At 44.1% G+C, this 20,535-nt stretch overlaps 1 protein-coding gene across 4 annotated transcripts in view; it reads left to right on the top strand.

Moving 5' to 3' along the window:
- Window positions 1–20,535, top strand: part of LOC310761426 (cation channel sperm-associated auxiliary subunit beta-like) — a gene marked incomplete at its 5' end in the record, with an annotated part of 53,937 nt that overhangs the window by 7,959 nt on the left and 25,443 nt on the right. For 3 of the 4 annotated variants that reach the window (XM_083611243.1, XM_083611242.1, XM_083611244.1), the window contains 10 exons: window positions 1,719–1,779; window positions 2,498–2,593; window positions 3,230–3,376; window positions 4,422–4,514; window positions 5,649–5,767; window positions 6,885–6,917; window positions 8,561–8,627; window positions 10,657–10,703; window positions 12,258–12,410; window positions 14,256–14,408. In XM_083611243.1, coding sequence (XP_083467369.1) covers window positions 1,719–1,779; window positions 2,498–2,593; window positions 3,230–3,376; window positions 4,422–4,514; window positions 5,649–5,767; window positions 6,885–6,917; window positions 8,561–8,627; window positions 10,657–10,703; window positions 12,258–12,410; window positions 14,256–14,408 — 969 coding nt within the window. Of the gene's footprint in view, window positions 1–1,718; window positions 1,780–2,497; window positions 2,594–3,229; window positions 3,377–3,964; window positions 4,070–4,151; window positions 4,177–4,421; window positions 4,515–5,648; window positions 5,768–6,884; window positions 6,918–8,560; window positions 8,628–10,656; window positions 10,704–12,257; window positions 12,411–14,255; window positions 14,409–20,535 lie in introns of those variants that run through there. The other variant, XM_083611245.1, reaches the window with a different exon arrangement.

Here is a 20,535-nt window from a genome sequence, read left to right as displayed (position 1 = left end):
CTTTATTAAAATGTGATACCAGAGGGTGCTGCAGAGCAACCAGCAACTGGCAGTAGGGAGACAGCTGTTTTGATTTTTAAAAGAGGTAAAAAAAGAAAAAGAAAGATGCTTTTTTTTTCAAGTATGCCCTGTGACGTTTTGTAACGATATATCTAATATCGTTCTAATAACGTTAAACAAATCAGTGTAGATCCAGCCCTGTATCCCCTTTGAACTATGGTGTGGTATTATATAATTTTTGAAAATGTGGGTTTTTTTGTTTTTATTATGTATTTAGTGTTTTTATATTGTGATTTTATTTTGTAACTGCCCTCAGATCTCTGGATATAGGGCAGTATACAAATGTAATAATAACGATAATTAGCAATAAGCAATAGAGTGGCAATTTTAACTTAACCTTTTCCTTAAAAGAATGCAAACCCCACATGAACTCTGCAAATAAATGCATGTGAAAAGCATTAGCAGGAATCAAGTATCATAGTCATGGAGCTTTTCCTGATGTGCTTTACATTGTTTCTAACAGTGTAGGGTGCCAGTGGCATTTTCTGTATTAGCAGGAGCCGGGCACCTTATTCTCTGGATCATGTTGCAGCATGCCAGAAAGGGGAAGTTTCTGCTTGCTCTCTGCTACTTCAATGGAGGATGTCTACTGGTGGCTACAAGCAATGATGGAGGCGATGCTGTGCCCTCCATGGACCATGGATGCAATGCTCTGCTTCCACAGTGGGAGGCTGTATGCTTCTGAATACCATTTGTTGTGATCCGTAGGAGGGTCATTCCATGTCAAGTTATCCAACTTTTATACCTCATGTCATCCAATTTTCTTCATATTTTGCACATTTGTTGAATGAAGAAAACTAAGTTTAAAACTTTTTTTAAAAAATCTCAGCCCATTTTTTAGTTATGAGGGTTTGAAATTTTAAAAAATTGACAATTTTAGCCTTCCTGGATTACACAAAAAGCTTAAGAGCTCAGCCCAGAATTGAGGTACATCAAAGCTAAAAACAGCAATCTCTTCAGAACTTCATGGGCTTTAATAGCACATGTCACATAATGGACTTACTTTAAATTTTAAATGTCAGCTAAAAAAATATTAAAAGTGATTAAAAAAAATTAATATGGTTTTGAAAAATCCCAAAACATTGTATGGGTTATTTAATATTTCTAAGGGCTACTTGCAAAATTTCATCTTGGGGTCTCACTGGGATCACACACACACACACACACACACACACACACACACACACATATATATATATATATATATGGAGAGAGAGTACATACATGTCTGCCATATTGGGTTCTATTTGGGATAAATGGGTCTTTTGGGAGTAAAATATAACAGAAAAAAGCAAGACTTCAAACTATAATATCAGTTACTTTAGGCATTTCTTTAGAAAGTTTTTCAATTGAAAGGTATCTGAAAAGCTTGTGAGGCTTTTCTTTTAAAAATGTGTTCCAAAGCCAAGTGATAGCTTTCTGTTGCACAATAGAATTAACACTTTGAAAGAATTCTTGTTAGTACTTCATTTCATTAACATTAACAACAAAATACATATCAAACCACTGTGAGAAACAGTTCTTAATCTATGAGACTATCAGCTATGAAAATTCATAACTGGAAAATCAGTCCGCACAGTAGTTTACCTAAATGTATGTGACTCTTCAAGTATTTAAGACTAAAAATCTTGGGTTGCCATCCTTTTTTTAAACAAAAGGGAGAAGGTGTGGATTCGTGGAGTATTGAAATCAACCGAGAAGAGTTAACATATAATACAGGTGAGAGATTTATAATTTCCACTTATTTATCCTCACAGGCTATTGATGCTTCCTTGTGTTGTTGTTGCTGTTTTTGTACTCACGTAAGGTGGTGAGTACATTTCATTTCAAAAGAAACATTTCGCACAAAATCCTGCTAGCAGGGGGGAAATTTGGAAACTTGGTAGTGAGCATTTGGCACAATCTCAAATGGTGCATAAGTAGTATACCAACTTCAGTGGAGATAAAGCAAGTTTCGGGATAATGTATATTGCATTTATTTTGACTGTGATATTTTTGTAACTTAAAACAAAAAACTTTTTGTAACTTGAATAGAAAAAAATAGAAAAATTAATTGGCTAGAAAAAATATGCAGGGATGTACATTACTAAGAATTCAGTTGAAGAGCAGTTCACCATTGTAGGCAAATTTGAGAAGAGCATGTAGTTGTCATCAACTTTGGCGATCTCTCGTAGCCAAGTAATATTGACGTAAGCATACAGCAATATCCACTTGTGTCTATCTGCAAGTGGAATGAGTTTCCAATTGTGCAACGAGTCTTTGCCCCCTGAAATTTGCTCCAGAGGGTTTGGTCGTGGGGATTGCAAGAGGGAGAAGAAAAGGAAACCCTGTTGTGCGAGCAGAGGCCTGTTTGCTTGACGTTGGATATCACCCATAATACTTGTGTACTTATATGACTAATCTGTCTCTGTCTTTCTCGTACATGCCGCTGAAACAGATATTAATCCAATTGAGGAATGGTTTGTAAAATTTAATATGCATCATGGTTTAAATATGTTCACTACTACGGGAACCTTGTTGGATGTCATACGAGGTACGTCGTAGCTCATAGGGAGTGTTTGCGGTTTTGTAAGTAATTGTGGTCTCATGGAAATTAGCACGGACATTAAGTTTTCTGAATTTATTCATATGATATGGAATGTTTTATTTATATTCCACTTTTTTGGCCCAAAGGCTCCAAAGCAGTAAACAACATTGATACATATGAATACAAAAGAACTGAATGATAAAATTGCAACACATAAAATATCTCAATCAAAACAAACTATAATACTGGCAGGATTTCGATAGCCACCATCATGAAAAAAGAGAGTATCCCGTGTGTGTGTGTGTGTGTGTGTGTGTGTGTGTATTTTACTAAGAACAGGTCTAAGGAAGGTATTCGTTACTTGAAGTGGTCTCCTAGTACTCTTCAGTTTCCAGCAGACTTAGACAACCTCGTCTCTTCTGTATGCCTTCACCCACTTCTGTATTTCCCCCTACCTTCCACCACAGTGATGGCAGTCCCATTCCCATCCCCCACCCCAACCCTGGACCAGACTGATAACATCCCTTACTCACCTCCAAGGGTGTCTCCACAAATTTCAGAGATAGTCGCATATTTCCTTCACTCTTTAAGTAAAAAGCAGAAAGAATTTTTGCTTTCTTAAACATTAGTGCTCTTTTGCAGATCCTCTTCTTCAGTGGTATTGGACCCTTGGTGAAAACGTGGAAGTTAATGATACATTGTCTAAAGTAACCAATATCAAAATAGCAAAAACTCCTTGTGCAAGTGATGTAGCATTACTTGGTCTGATCTATAAAACTAAAAATATAGGTAAGTATCTTGCATTTTTACATAATTAGCTGATCCACCAGCTTCATTTTCCGACTGGGTAAAGTGGGATGTAACATTTTAAAATAAGTATACTTGTTTACTCAGAAGTAAGTCCCATTGTGTTGACTGAGTTTCTCCCAAAAAGCTCAGCAACTTTTACTTCTAGAAATATGGCAACCCTAGGCAGTAGGGAAAGGCCTTCTTGCTGCCATGTGCTTTGAAAGGAGTAGAGGAGCAAGCTCCCCTTAGAGCAACAGGACTGAGGACATTCTGTTGTTCTCAGAGGGCCTGGTGCAGCTTTCATGGACAATTCCCGCTCACAGCAATGGAAAAGACTTTGTTGTTGTTGTTTACAAACATATCATTTGCAGTTTTGCAAACCTTGTGCATCGCTGGCACTATTTTAGCTCGGCAAGCAATGACACTTGCATACTGAGCATTCAAAATAGATGGAATAAATGGTAGGTATGCATTTTTTGAAATGGTATCTCCCCCCCCCCCCAAAAAAAGAAACAATTAATTTGAATTATTTGCTCACTGGTTTGTTTGTTTTTAGTCAAATATGTGTATGATGGTGAAAAGCATGACTACTAGAGCATTTTGATGAGAATCTCAGGTGGGAAGGAGAGGACAGGACACAACCACTACACTGCAGCGTATTCTACAATAACCACAAGAATACGCCAGGGATATGTTTGCAACTGTCCCCCACCCCATACCGAACCACCTGCTTGTGCTTGTTAACTTAGATATGTGGTACTAGTAAAGCAGACAGACATGCTTTCTTTCAGTGTGTGCAAATAGGTTTGAGCTGAGTTTTTAAGGTCTGTAATTGTATCTGTGGATACAGGGGTGCTTATTTCCTGATTTTGCTGCTGTTGGGGTGTTCTTCTACCTAGACTCAACATATATTTGTAAATAAACTCAAATTTCTGAAATTTCTGGGAAATATGAAGCTTTATAACAGTTTAATAAATGCTGGTAGCCTGGCTTTATACTGTGATTCAGTTTTCATGTAATGATTAGTTTTCTTTTGTATTTGAAGGACTAATTTTAGGATTGACTGACAGTGGATTTACGGGTGAGGATACGGTATGGTTTAACTTGTCTGCTACCATTTGTGCCATCTTGGAAAACGGTAATTCTTATTTTCAATTGTTTAATTAACCCATATGCATTTCCTTTTTATTTGTAGCCTGTCTTACCCCAAGGCCTTAGAACACGTTGCACTTTCATAGAATGTACAGGGTTGGTCCGAATATAGACTACACCCCTAAAATGAGATCTCTCAAAACATAGATTCTCTACTTATAAGAGTGTCACCATAGACTGCACTCAGCTTTTATGTGAGCCAGATTTTGGGGGGAGTGTGGCCTATATTCAGACCAATACAGTAATTGTAGGTCTCAGAGTGAAGGTTGTGGTGTGATGTCCAGTTCAGAATCCTAGGATCTAGAGAGCCCTCCCTCATCCCTTTTCTTTGGACAGTGATAAGAAAGAATCTCTGCCTCCTTGGGTCCCAAATTTCAGCTTCTTGGATATGGGAACCCTCATCCCTCAGCATTTAGGGTCTTCTCTCCCTGGGGTGGGATTGACAGTTCAGATTCTACAGCCTGTTTACGACTTTTGACTGATGCCAGCCTTGAATCTGGCATGTTGGGCTACTGGTGCCTTCAGCTGTGGTTCCCAGGGTTTCCATTTTTTTTACTCTGGAGTGCAGACCCTCCAAGTGTCCCTATTTTCCAGAGACAGTCCCAGATTTACAGGAGCTGTCCTGGTTTCTGATTTGATCCCAGAATGCCCCACTTTTTCTTAGGATAGCCCTATTTTCATCAGAGAAATACTGGAGGGTATGGAGTTATCTGACCCCCAAGGCATCTGAAGGCAGCCCTGTATAGGGAAGGTGGTTTTTTAAATGTTTAATGTTTTATTGTTTTTTATAAATGTTGGAAGCCACCCAGAGTGGCTGGAGCAACACAGTCAGATGGGCAGGGTCGGAAAAGTCAGCCTCTATTCTTGCTGCCCCCTGAACTTGCCTTTGCTATATCTTTTTTTTTAAAAAATGCAGCAAAGGAGCAGGGTTCGAAAGAGCAGATTTCATCACTCCCCCTCTCTAAAAACCACATAGATCTAGACCTTCTTCAAATGCATATCAGGTGCATGGATTGCCCAACAGATCTGGGTGTCTCAATATGGGTGTAATTTGCCATGTCTATAACAAGTAATGATGGAAGTCAGAGATGCAACTCACAGTGCCTTTTCTCTCCTCAAGATTGTTACGGACTTGCGCTTGTGGATCTCACCGTAACAAATACTCGTCTTGTACTCCTCACCTCACTAGGATTATTTATCAGTGATGATCTGCGCATTGTAACTGGAAAGCTGTTGCAGGTACGTATGTGTACTTCTAAATATCCCTGTGTCCCTTCCCCCCAATCATCTAATGTTTTAAAAACCACTGGTAAGCATACTGCGAAAAAACTAAGTTTGGAAGATCTCCTCCTGAAATCTATTAACAGTTCAATGCCATACAGGTCTGCTCAGAAGACAATCTTGTTCAGCTTAAGACTATAACCCTACTATACACATTTTCCTGCAAGTAAGTCCCATTGAACATGGTGAGAACTACGTCTGGGGAGGCACATCTAGGATTGCGTTGTTAATCTGTGTACTAATCATTCTCTCTCCAGTTCACCTGATGAACTAAGTGTATGAAGTGGCTAAGCTGGTTGCTTCGTATGTGAACCGTTTTAACCTTACCAAACTTGTGGTCTTTTTCTATGCTAGGGGAAGTGGGAGACTTTGGAAAGAACTTGAAAGGACAAATTTTAAAGGTCTTGACAGCCTGGAGCAACCTAGCCAGATGGGCGGGGTATAAATAATAAAAATTATTTTCATATTCCCATGCTTCACTTTTGCTGCATATTTTGTGATTTTAAATATCTGTCGGGGTCTCTCAATAAAGAGTACTTGCCCCAAACTTGGATCTTGGTATCCAGGACTTCTCCTTTGTGTACCTATTTTTTCTTTGCACCAACAGTAGCTTTGCTGCAATTAATAGATACCTCTTATATTAAGATCAATCTCTGTGGCCCTGCTTCAGGAGTGCTACCTTTAGAAGTGAAGGGGGTTGTGACAGGGCCTTTTCTGTTGTAGCCCCTTGTCTTTGGAAGCCTCTCCCCAGAGAGTTTTGCTGACACCATTGTTGAATTCTTTTTAGTGATGGGTATGGTATTTGATTTCCTTAGGTGTTTTAGCTGTTGGTTTGTAGCTATTGCTTATTTCCTGTTATCTCACAGGAAAAGTACATGCCCTGGCTAGGTTGCCCCAGGCTGTTGGTGGAGGCAGGCTTCTTATGTCACTCAAAACAACCAATGACCATGTTAATAATATTGAGTGTAAGTGGTAAATAAATATGTAAAGTAATACACTTGTGAAATTGCTTGTGAAAAGTGTGGGAAAGAATGTGATGATTCATACAATTTGGTCTTATTGTGTTTTATTTCAGTTCAACAAACCAACCTTATGTGGCTTTGAAATGGTGAGAAATTGCTAAATGTTGTGTTTGTTGTTCTCAGTGGTGTGTTTTTGTAACATCTCACAAATAATGTTTTCTGAAACTCTTTCTGGCATTAATTTTGTTAGCCATTTAGAAATAAGTGTCCCAAGGATCATAAATCACGTAGTATACGGATCCTAACAATGAAATCCAGAGACCCTGGTACACTGGGCAGAATGCTAACATTAGCTTAGTATTGACATAAAATGTGTTGTCAGAATGCATTTCCAGCATTTCCAGCATGCATTTCCAGCTGCAAGTTCAAATGTAAATGGCAGCACTCTAAAGGAGAGAAAACATAGCAATATATTGTGACACACACACACACCCCAGCACTGACACAATGCAATCTCTGTATGCTAGGCAACTGACACCTGCAAGTCAGCCGTGTTGCTTCCATGCCCTCACCCACCTCGACGACACATAGAAGACAGAAGCTTGCAGGCACACACACAGAGCCCAATAAACATAGCTTTCTAGCGACAACACAATTGACAGGAAAACTCACAGGAATCAGTTGCTTGATAGCCAACGCCTTGCTTTTAATATTCTCCGAAGACACTGAACTTCATTTCTCCACCCCCACCCCACCCCCCATGCCGACCAACTGCATGGTTTGTAGACAGGGGAATTATTGGGCTGTCTTTGTTTTTATTTTTATTATGTAATCTGCGTTTTTTAATTGAAATTTATTGTTGTGAACTGCCCTGAGATCTGCAGTTACAGGGCAGTATATTAGTAGTAGTAGTAGTAGTAGTAGTAGTAGTAGTAGTAGTACTGGTTTATCACAGTCGCAGTTCACAGAGGAATTGCTGTGCTGAGGGGTGTGTGTAGATGAACTCCTTTTACTCTTGTCCCAGTCACGGGGCCATCCTGGATATTGCTGGAGTAACAAGCTGAATGAGGGTTGGAGGAAAGGATCCCTCTTGGCCCATTCCCATTAATACAGAAAATAGAGCTATAACTCACAAAAACGTTTGTAAATTGCTTAGAGGCTATTGCAATTAAGCAGTATATAAATTACTGTGATAAAACAGTGAGTTTTGAAAGCAAGACACAGGATACTGCATTGTATAGTTCCAGTTGCTAGTTTCCACTTGTGTGCTATAATTTCAGAGGACAAGGAATTGGGTCCCATTGAGGCCATATAGCTATCCTTTGATCTGTGAATTCCCTGACAAGGTTATATAAACAGCTGTCAATGTGTTAAATCAGAATTCTGTGCTGCATGAGAAGAACAGAAAGAGGCAGTGGGGTAGTTTTCTTTTCTCATGACTATCATTGGGAGCTGGAATGAGATCTTGGGGAAGTTGGTATCTCAACTACAACTTGCTCTGCTTCTGACATCTCTGTAATTCTGTCTACTTTTGGCCATCAATTCTCTTGAGTTGTTCCGCCACCAGCACCACTACTAATATCACTGGCATTGCCACTAGAAACTAGAAAGCTAGTGCTGACATTTGCCAGTATTGTCCACTGTCTTCCTTGGGTCCACAGAGGTTTTTAGGCAATGTGTGATAGAAAGGACGACTTGTGCCTCAGAAGACCCTTTCAGAATCTTAACAGCTATACTTTGTGAATTCACTTGGCATGCTAAGTATATCCTTGTCTTTTTCCGCCCACAGGATGATTATCTTAAAGCTGAAATATGGTACAACCGCCAGTGTCTAGCTAACAAAGAATTATATGAAAGTAAGGAAACCAGGGACTCAGCTAGATTGGTAAAGAAGAAGTGATTTATATGCGTTGTATATGCAGGTGGCGCTGTGGTCTAAACCACAGAGCCTAGGACTTGCCGATCAGAAGGATGGCGGTTCAAATCCCTGCGACAGGGCGAGCTCCTGTTGCTCGGTCCCTGCTCCTGCCAACTTAGCAGTTCAAAAGCACATCAAAGTGCAAGTAGATAAAAAGGTACCACTCCAGCGGGAAGGTAAACGGCTTTCCGTGCGTTGCTCTGGTTTGCCAGAAGTGGCTTAGTCATGCTGGCCACATGACCCGGAAGCTGTACGCTGGCTCCCTTGGCCTATAAAGTGAGATGAGCGCCACAACCCCAGAGTCATCCACCACTGGACCTAACGGTCAGGGGTCCCTTTACCTTTACCTATATGCAATATAACATTGTGAGTACAGATGGTGATGTTGAGTCCGGTTTTTACCCCTATCGGATTCCTCTGTTTAAATTTACATCGCACTTAACTGAAACGTTTTCTTGATGTGTCTAGATCCAGCCCAGGTGTGAAGCAAGAAACGGAGAATCTGTAATGTTAAAGCATGTCACTACAGTCCCTCCACCCCCACTTTAAGAATAAAATAAAAATTAAAATCTTGGTATATGTTCACATGGCCTTTTAATGTGGTGACAATCATTATATATTATTTTGTTGAAATATCTATAGGTGGCCCCCCTCATATCAAGGCTGTGTGCAACCAAATGTGCAAGTACAGTCAGTCATAAAATACCATAAAAATTTCAAAATGATCACAAATAAGTTTAAACTGAATAGACTAGAACTGGCCTAAAAAAACAGTCTTCAAGAGATGTCTCAAAATTAGCAGTGAGGAAGCCTGCTGAACCTCTGCTCCAAGAGGATTCCAGAAAGTGGGACCAGTGATACTAAATACTTGACTTACAACTGAAGCCAGTCAGGCTTCTGAAACACTGGGTAGTCCGGTCTTAAAGTTACCAATGCATGGACTGCAGTGGTCAAACTATCCCTGTATGGGTGCTCCTACCTTACCAGATGAAGCTGGTAAAAGGCAATTCTAGCCACAGAAGTCAATTGGGTCTGTAATGACACAATGTATCCAGGAGTACCACTAAGCTATGTACCTGCTCCTTCAGAGGTAGTGCAGCCCCATACCGAACAGGCATTGGCCTGTCTTTACGCTGGCCTTTGAGGTGTAAATTTCAAGGACCCACCTTATTTTTGCAATTGTAAGTTGTTTTAATATTGTGTTTTTAAATATATATCTCCTGGACATGGGAGCCCAAAAGCCTACAAAGCCTCTGAGGCCTTTGTTTTCCCAGAATTCAAACTCGCTTTATTTGCCCTCATCTGGTCCATCACAGCATTCAGGCACTGGTCCCAGGTCTTGCACAGCCACTCTAGATTCAGTCACAGAATCATAGAATTGTAGAGTTGGAAATAATCCCAGGAGTCATCTTGTCTCATTCTCTGCAATGCAGGAATCTCAACTAAAGCATCCTCTACAGTTGGCCATCCAGCCTCTGCTTAACAACCTCTAAGAAAGGAGAGTCCACAACCTCCTGAGAGAGTCTGTCCCACAGTCAAACAGCTCTTGCTGCCAGATTTTTCATTGGAATCTCCCTTTTGTTTGTAACTTGAAGCCATGGGTTCTCCAATGTTATGGAGAAATATAGCTGTGTCATCTAATGTCCTAATGTCTGCTTCCAATGTCTTCATGTAGCTGTTGAAAAGCATGGGGGACAAAATAGCACCCTGCAAAACTCCATAGTGTTAATGGAGGCAAAGAGCGCTCCCGCAATGCTTTCCTGCAATAAACCAGCTCAAGCCAGAGAGCATGCCTCTCCGCTCATATACACTTATATATTTTAAGGCATGTAACAAAAATAATTTCAAAATTTCACCCTGAGTTCTTTTTAACTGTTCACATGAAACTGGGTTGATGCCTTTTGTAAACTATATTTTAGAAGTGCAAGCACTGAGTTGTAGCTAATATATTTCTGCTTTTCTTGCAGCGGACTATGTTGGTCTGTCATTCAACAAAGATAAGTCATTGAGCCAGGTAAGGCAAATGACGATAAAACCTTATGAAAATTTGCTGACATATAGTCGAGGTTTTGTGCATTCTGTTCAGTACATAATTTGACTTCCTTGCCACCTTGGCAAATTAATGTTCAGAAATCAAAAGGACAGTTGAGCAAATTTATTACTGGAAGCTTTTGTGGTCGCTATCAGAGCTTTTCAGGAACTGGCTGCCATATGCTACTAGGATAAGTTCAAAGTTCTTGTATTTATTTACAAAGCCCTTAGCTTGTAGCAGAAGGAGCTTATGATAGCATAAGGAGCATCTCAACCTTTAGATCACTGAGGTCTTTGGAGGAGTCACTGTTTGGGGTCCCCACACATCCTTGTATTCACCAAGGGCCATTGGTTCATATTGTGGGTCCAAAAAAGCAGGTTCAGAGCCCCAATCCAGAACAGGCTTCTGATCCAGGCTTCTCAGTCCCACAACAGTTTCTGGCAGAAAATTCTATCAACCTCACTTCAGTTTGCCTCTGCGGATGCTGTGCAGGAAAATTGAAGTCACAGGTGAGTGATTTTCAGCAGAAGAAAACTGGTGCCAGGCAAGAGGAAGATGAAGGCATTTTGCAACAGTTTTTTCTTCAAAATAAAAATGGCCAGTTTAAACATATACATAGGCCCTGCTTTCTGCCTGCTAGCCATGCAAAAATTCACAAAATATCCAAATGTAAAGAATTATTCTATGCCTCACTATGCACTCCACAGATTCAGATATCTGAACATCCGGAGTTTACCCACTTTCTTAATTCCTTGTATCTTTGTGCTTTGTTAGTCGGTGGCAGCTATTTGGGGGAAGAAACCATGCAGGGAGGGAGCGAGAGAGAGAGAGATTGGAGAAATCAGAGGAGGAGAGATTGGACAATTTATTTTCCCCCTTTGTCTTTCGTTTGCTGTTAAGCTGCAGCCATCTCAGGAAGAAACCATGGAGATACAGGATTGGGGTGTGGGTGTGGGGGAGATCATACAAAAACCACGGTTAGAAACGTTTGCACAGGAATTGATGGAAATGATGTGAATGCTTGCCCATCGAATGATTTCCAGGGAATGCATAGTGTTTGGTTAGTAGGACCTGTGTGTACTTTTTAAAAAGCATCAATAATGTGCAATTTGGCTCTTGCTCTTGTAAAATCTTCTTGCTTTGCTTCTTGTTTGCATTTATACAGGAGAGGCCTGCTGAGTGGAGCACTGACACGGCGAGTTGCTGCCACTTACCAGGAAGGAGGACAGAAGGGGCAAGGTAATGGGGAAACCACTGCTGCATGGGTGCATCATCATCAACATCATCATGTTGGTGCACCGTACAGCTCTGACCTTTCTGTTGCCTTGGCCCTCCACTCCTGGTCAGTGGCAGTGGCTGTCCTGCTAGGAGGCCAGGTACACATCATTGCCCCTCCCCACTAGCCACTCCTGTATACTCAGAGCTCAGTGGATTCTTTAGCAAAGCTTTTAAGTTCAAACAATGATGTATTTCTAAATCAATTACCGGTACTTTGCATCCTTTTCTTCTTCTGGTTTTTTTTTGTTAAAAAAACAGGAATCCACTTGTTTCTATAGCAATGATACATTTCAAAAATGGCACAGCTGCTTGCCTCACAAAATGAAAGGTGAAAGGCACTTATCCAGACGGGTGGTTTCTTTTCTCGTTGATTATGAACAGAACACGGGCATCGCTTTGCTATTGCAACAGGTACAGTGCACCAAAGGAGTCCGTTTTAACTGATAACTCTGAACAGATGGCAATTTGCTGCTCTTGTTTAGAATGGATTCTCATTTTTTGTGATGTGATTGATGGTTTGGTGAAAGCATTTTAATTGAATTAGAAAGGGGGCAATTAGCAATGGATGGGACAACTGATTGAAAGCCCCCTCTCCCCATTTTCCCTGGCTGACCCACCAATATGAAACCCGTGTCCTGCAATAGCCTCAACTCCCTCCCCACCCCACTGCCAAGCTGGGTTCCTTCAGGAGGAGTGGTGGGATATTAATTAACTAATTAACACATAAACTTCCACAGTTCACCTAAGTTCACAGGTAGTCTATGAATGCCTTTCTGAAGAATATTGAGCCGTCTGTTCCCTTTCAGTTCCATGATTCCAATATATATGTTGGATATTTTCTTCAAAACAATGGCCACGGTGATGTTTTAAAAAGGAAACATTTTAAAATGAGGCATTGTATCTTCTGGTGCTCTGATCCCTGCAATTGTTGTCTTTTCTAAAACATCTCTTCTTCTTTGTCAGTTACAAATGCCACAGGTGACTTCTCCCTCCCTTAGAACAATAATTAGGCGATATATTTTTGATTGCCCCTTAGAAGGCAGAGGAAGTGCCAAGATAGATTGCATCTGGGCACCTCTTCTACTTCATTCTTAAGGTCAGTAAAAGTGTGTTGTTGTTGTTTAATTGCTCTTGGCCAGTCTTTCCTTCCCTCTGAGGCACGAGGGCATTCAGCTAACTAAAGGTCCTGATTCTGGGACTCATAGGTGCCAATTCCCTGGGGCCCTGGGTGCCCAAACCTCCACAAAATTCCCCATGAAGGGGCCGCGCACCCACAAATTTTGGTGTCAGGGCCAAGCATGCTGCATGGCACCCACAACCCTGGGCACCCACGGTCGCGGGGCCAAGCTGACACTCCTGCTGGGACTTTGAGGCCTGTCTAACAAGCACTTCCTGAAGAGGCAGAAGCAGCAGTGTGGTAGAAAAGAAAATGAAATCCGTACCTGGATTACTTGATCTTCTTGCAGCAGAAGGGCATTCTGCCCATCTGAGTACAGTTCTGGCTCCATATGGCAGCTGTTTAAGCCAGCTCTTCATGTATGTTCCCTTTTCTCAGCTTCTTTTCTGAACTTAGAGGTCCCAGCCTCTCAGAAAGTGCTTATTAGCTGTTCCTAAGGGATGAACCGGGATGCGGGTGGCGCTGTGGGTTAAACCACAGAGTCTAGGACTTGCCGATCAGAAGGTCGGCAGTTCGAATCCCCGCAACTGGGTGAGCTCCCGTTGCTTGGTCCCTGCTCCTGCCAACCTAGCAGTTCGAAAGCACGTCAAAGTGCAAGTAGATAAATAGGTACCGCTCCAGTGGGAAGGTAAACGGCATTTCCGTGGGCTTCTCTGGTTCACCAGAAGTGGCTTAGGGAGCTGTACGCCGGCTCCCTTGGCCAATAAAGTCAGATGGGCGCCGCAACCCCAGAGTCGGTCACGACTGGACCTAATGGTCAGGGGTCGCTTTACCTTTACCTTTAAGCAATGAACCAGGGCCTTCCCTTCAATGAACACATAGCTGTCAACTTTTCCCTTTTCTTGCAAGGAATCCTATTCGGAATAAGGGAATTTTCCTTAAAAAAAAGGAAACATTGACAACTATGAATGAACGCCTTCCTGGCAATGAGAAGGTCTTAACCAGGTATGAATTTGCTCTTGTTAGGCAACTATACCTGCCCAGTTCTAACACTCTGCTTAGATACTGTGTTTCTGCTGTATCATTTCGTTCTTTGATAATGCATATGTTTAACTGTATTTCCTTCTTTTTCTTCCTAGAATCGGGCATTGATATCAGTGCATAAGTTAACAGACGGCAGCATGAATAAAAAAAGAAAATTCCCAGCCTTCTGGTTTCCAGATCCGCGATTTAGACCAAAAGGATTGTATTTTCACACAAACAGCCATTTTCTGTATGCATATGGCAATCAGGTGTGTAAGAAGGAAGGTATATTAACAACTGGCACATAGTGTTGCAAAGGTGGCATTCCAACCCCCAACCTCTGTCAAGCGGTAGCAGGATTCTGGGGGTTCCAGACCCTCACCCTGCGGCCGTGTTTCCCTTGAGAATCAAGACACAGAAGTCACACATCCTCCAACATTTCTTCGATGAAAATAGGAACCCCTCATTCCATAACAATAATTCTACTTTTTATACCCCACACATCTTACTTGGTTGCTCCAGCACTCTGGGCAGCTTCCAACGTATGTAAAAACATAATAAAACATTAAACATTTAAAAAAACCAACTTCCCTATGGATTGCCTTCATACAGCTCGGGGGTTGGATAACTCCATACCATCCAACATTTTTCCAATGAAAATAAGGATATCCTAAGGAAAAGTGGGACATTCCTGGATCAAATCAGAAACGGGATGGCTTCTCTAAATCAGGACATCCCTGGGAAATGGAGACACTTAGAGGGTTTGAGTGGAGGCTGTCATAGCTTTAAGAGTTAGGATTTATTCACATAGTTACACCTGAATTTAGATGGAGGGGGTCCAGATCTTAACAGCACGGTTATCTCAAGAGAGGCTCCCCCCCCCCAGCACTGCAGTCCAAAGCATCTCTCCCAGCTTCCCCGCGGCCTGCCTGCCAAGATCGTGCTCCTTTCCTTTTTCTGTTCCAAGCCTCCTGCCCAAAGCCCCCAACTCTTCTTGTGACATCACACCCAGTTACCCTGGCAACCTTCCAAATTTCCTGTCTCTGTTTATATTTTGGGGGGGGGAGGGGAGGACAGTTCTCTTGGATTGCCAGTGGCCCCATCTTGTTTCTTAATGGCTCTGTACTTAGCTTGTGGCTAGGATAATCTTCCTTTGTCCTGCATGATGGTTCAGCCTGCATTTTTACATTGCTAAGCTGTCTCACACCTGGGTTGAGACATCAAACCATTATTAATTTCTTTCTTTAAAAAAAATGGGTGTCTTGACTCTGGTGGGCAGTGAGAGCACACCTTGCTCCAGGAAGAGAAAGCGGTTTGCATTGAAACTGCTGCTACAGCGGAGAGGAAAAGGCCCTGATTTGGCAGCAGTTTCAATGCAAATTTGGGCAGTTGCCTGGGACGGCTCACCTGACTGCCCCCTGGCATGGTCATGATGTTGGGTGATTGAAAGGTGTGTTGTCCTGCATGCTGGTCAAAAGTTGGCTTGCTGGATGTGCTTGAGTAAGATGCATGTAATCTGAGTTCTGCAGGCACGCAACAGAGTTGCTATCCTGTGGGATATATTGTCCAGTGACTTGTTTCTGAATATTCATTCATTTGAGCATAACTCCCAGATCACCCTTATCTTCAGAGTGGTTAATAGTCAGGAGCTAACAGAGAGACAGCCAAACCACCGTTCCTCTCCCCTGGAAGTCTGCATCTATGTGACTTTTTGTAAATATTCGTCACCATCTTCAAGACAATGTGGTGGGTGCTTCTAGGTATTTCAAATGATGGGGTGTTAGAGGAGGAGTACCTTTGTTGGGGGACACGTTGTGCTCCTTCTGGGGTAGTCTGTCCACCTTTAGTTCCTACCTTGTGCTCAACTCTCACTTGTGGCTCCTATTAGCTGTCAGTATGTGACAGCGGCCACACCCCAGGAAATGGCTTTGAGTGACCTGCTAAACCAGGTGAGGGTTGCTGATGGGTTTCAAACCTTTGATGAGTTAGGGACTTACCCTTCTTGGGAAGACAGGCTGTGGTGGATTGAGCAAATAAAACCCATTATAAGTCCAGCGGTCAAGTAGATGGTTTCTGCACATTCTGAAGATGGACATGAGGGGCAGGTGAGGCTCGTCAGCCTGGTAAGATAGCCCATCTAAGAGAAGGAAAACTCTGGTCCTAAACCTCTGCTGCGTTGTGGGCTATATTAGGGAGAAGAAAATTTGGAGAATTTTACTGGCAACTTCGCTTGCCCCATGGAGTCCACACGTTTCCCTGCGTGTCTGCTCCCTCCGGGCCTCCAGCTCCAGTTAGCAGAGATTAGCACAGCGTCAGAAGTAAGCCTTGGTTGCCTTGTGTGCAGCAATAACTCAGGCAGACGCTCGGTGTCTTCCTTATCTTACAAATAGCTTTAATCTCGTACGAAAACAACAGATCGTTACTTTCCCGGTGACATACAACTCATGTCAACCCTCTCCGTGTGCGGCTAGACTCACACTGCGTCTCTCTCTCTCTCTCTCTGAGATACTGACCACTCCCACTTCAGTCAGTGTTCTAAACACGCCCCCAAGAATGTGAGGCGTCACTCAGAACTTCTTAACCCTGTAAGTTCTGACTCTCTCAATACCCCCTCTCGCATCACATTCTGAGAGGACTTGTGAACACACCTTTACAGACCTCTGTGTGTCCCACACCTTCCCACCTGCCTGTTGAGTCTCCTCACAAATCTCTGGTTCGCACTGTGCGAGACCAACCCACGCATTTGTGACTCGAAACCTCTCAGGTGGAATTCCCTTTGTTGCCCGTGAAGACCGCCTGGGCACAAACTGGGGTTCTTCTTCTGACCCACTGGGGCCAGCAAGTGCGTCTTCTTCATCAGACTCCCCCTCTGACTTGACCCGTCTGTGAGCTTTCTCCATCACTCTAACAGGAGATGAGGGCTCACTCTTGGACACTCCTTTCACAACCTGTGGAGACGCCTCCCCCTGGTGCTGATCCTGATCATCGACCAGATCACCATTACCTGGCTCTCCCTCCTCCTCAGATTCAGACAAACAATCTGAGACAATGTCATGGCTGACTTTGCGCCTTGAGCTACTTCCCTGCTGCTCTTTGAACTCAGCATGCTTACTGACCAGAAGCTTGGTCTGATCACCTTCTGGGTATGCAAATCTCCACCCCTTGGTAGCGGGCTCATACCCACAGAAGATCATTTCCTGGTACCTTGGACCACCCTCTTGCTGCAAACACTTTGGTACAGGCACCATGGCCCTGCAACCAAACGAATGGAAGAAATGCACCTGCGGCTTCTGTCCGTTGAGCAAGAAATATGGGGTGTCACCTACCACTGCATTGTAGCACCTGTTCATCGTGAAATTGGCCGTTTTTACTGCCTCCCCCCAGAAACTGTGAGGCAACCCAGAGTCACCCAATAGGACCTCTGAAACTTGAACCAGAGCCTTACTCCTCAGCTCTGCCACGCCACTCTCCTGAGGCGAAGTCACCTTGTGACGTATCCCCCTCTGGCGAAAGAAACTCTTTAGAGCAGACCCAGTGACCTCTGAACCACGGTCACACTGGAAACCTTGCACCTTGGTGGAGAACCTCTGTTCCACCTGCGCAACCCAATCTTTGATCAGTTGCGTTGCTTCCTCCTGCCATTTCAGCGAAAAAGCCCAGGAGTTCTGCGTAAAATCATCGATCAAAATCAGCAAAAACCTGGCTTTGCCCAGACTTGGCTGAGGCATAGGCCCAAACAGGTCTGCGTGCACAAGCTCAAAAGGCTTTGTGGTTACTCTCTCCACCCTGGGATAACTGTATCCCTTGTTCTTGGCTTTCCTACAAGCCCTGCAATTTAGGGTTTCACCACATTCTCTTACCTTGCACCCTTTGGTGCATTCTGGTAACATCTGCAAGTCATCACAAGACCCATGTGCAATCCTCTTGTGCCACACGCATGCACATGAAACATGAGTGTGAATATTTGCTTTCCCAGCATTCCCCACTCCCTTTTCCTCCAGAGGTGATTCCAGAACAAAGAGGTTGTTCTGATTTTTCTCAACACGTACCAGTTGCTTCCCCCCTCTGGAAATTGTACAGACATTGTTCTCAAAACAAACCATGTACCCCTCCTGTAAAAGACACGGTACAGACAAAAGACAACAATTCAGTCCCGGCGCCACGTAGACTTCCAGCTGCGCCTGCAGGAAAGAAAGATAAACATTCCCAGACTTTTTTACAAGCCTCTGTGACCCATTAGCAAAACACACTGATTTCCCAGCTGAAACAGCTCTGCAGTTCTTTATCTGGACACCAGGTGACTCAGGCACGAGATGTCTATTTGCAGCAGAGTCAATGACCCAACGTTGCACACTGTCCTTCGTTGCCCTAGCAACAGAGTTCCTTCTGCCCCCCTCCTTAGGGCCTTTACAGGTGTCTTTCAAAACAGCCATTGACGCAAACAGCTGATAAGCACCTCCTTCCCCTTCCGGCCGTCCCTGGGACTTTCCACGCTGGCCTCTTCTCCCGGGCTGGTTCCCATGGGAAATGTCCTTGGGACTTTCCTGCCCTGTCTCTGGACAGCATCTGCGCAGGTGTTCAGAGGAACCGCAAACAAAACAGCAACGAGTGGAAAACTTTACAAAGTGGCCTTTGGAGTTCTGTGCGCCCCCACTCTTGCCAGCAGCTCTCCTCGAGGCTTCTCTGCAACTGGGGACGTGGCCTTTGGCTTCCAGCTCTGTGGTTTCTCTGCAAACCTTCTCCAGCTCCTGCCAAACAGCCTGGCACTCAAGACCCTTGGACTGGCCTTTCTGGCCTGCACCCCCAACACTCCTGGGTGCACAACTTCCAGAGGAACAGCTAGCCACTGCTTTCCTCTTCCCAGCTCTCAGCAGCTTTCCAGCACACAGCTGCCCATCTCTCTGGCGTGTTGAAGCATTGCAGCAGCTTCCAGACACGGCTCCAGCCCCCCTTGGGCTTCCAGGGCGTTCCCCAGCTTCTGCTGAACTCTCTGGGCGTCCCCCAGCTTCTGTGCAGCATCTGGCCCCCTCTGGTGTGGCTCCCACTGCGACCTTCAGTGCCTGCCACGCGACCCAGGGCTCCTTCCCGTCCACCTCTTCAAAAGGGACTGCACGCGATTCATGGCTGTCTGCCATCTTCTCCCCCGGGGCCCAGCTTACTTACAACCAGTAGTAGCTTCTCCCGGCACCCGGTACAGCACAGCTCCTCCCAGCGAGCTCCTTGCCTCACGATCAAAGGCACAGCTCCCCAGCTGGCTCCAGCTGGCTTGGGCGTCTCTCTCCGCTGCCCTCTTCCTTGGCAGGAGATCACACAGCACACACCGGCACGGACTTGGCTTGCTTCACAGCGTCAGCTGATCCTCCATAACCTTTGGAGAATTTTACTGGCAGCTTCGCTTGCCCCATGGAGTCCACACGTTTCCCTGCGTGTCTGCTCCCTCCGGGCCTCCAGCTCCAGTTAGCAGAGATTAGCACAGCGTCAGAAGTAAGCCTTGGTTGCCTTGTGTGCAGCAATAACTCAGGCAGACGCTCGGTGTCTTCCTTATCTTACAAATAGCTTTAATCTCGTACAAAAACAACAGATCGTTACTTTCCCGGTGACATACAACTCATGTCGACCCTCTCCGTGTGCGGCTAGACTCACACTGCGTGTGTCTCTCTCTCTCTCTGAGATACTGACCACTCCCACTTCAGTCAGTGTTCTAAACACGCCCCCAAGAATGTGAGGCGTCACTCAGAACTTCTTAACCCTGTAAGTTCTGACTCTCTCAATAGAAAATGCTAATGAGCAAACCCTACACAAATCTGGTCTGGAATCCCTAAGATGGTTGGATAACTCCTTGTACACCTCCTTCCAGCAACTCCTGCAATCAAGTTATATGGTCTCAGTGGCTGCCCCCAGTCATCCGTTTAGCTGCCGCATGTATTGCCCTGCTTTCCTTTGAACCACATCAGCAAGACCAAGAGGGGGGCCTTGTTTTTCTGGGCAGCCCACGACCTCCACACTCACTGCCCAGGCTTGTACCCCCTTTTAACATTTACATGAAGGCGCTGGGATAGATCATCAGGGGGTTTGGGCTGGGTGTCCATCAATATGTGGATGATACCCAGCTCTACCTCTCTTTTAAATTGGAACCAGTGAAGGCAGTGAAGGTCCTGTGTGAGTGCCTGGAGGCGGTTGGAGGATGCATGGTGGCTAATGGATTGAGGTTGAATCCTGACAAGACAGAAGTACTGTTCTTGGAGGATGGGGCGGGCTGGTGTGGAGGACTCCCTGGTCCTGAATGGGGTTACTGTGCCCCTGAAGGACCAGGTGCGCAGCCTGGGAGTCATTTTGGACTCACAGCTGTCCATGGGGGTGCAGCTCAATTCTGTATCCAGTGCAGCTGTCTACCAG

Source organism: Podarcis filfolensis (assembly GCF_964270895.1).
Source record: "Podarcis filfolensis genome assembly, chromosome: 1".
NCBI classification, from domain to species: domain Eukaryota; kingdom Metazoa; phylum Chordata; class Lepidosauria; order Squamata; family Lacertidae; genus Podarcis; species Podarcis filfolensis.
The sequence above is the reverse complement of the archived record's forward strand: the minus strand, read 5'-3'. Positions and strand labels throughout refer to the sequence as shown.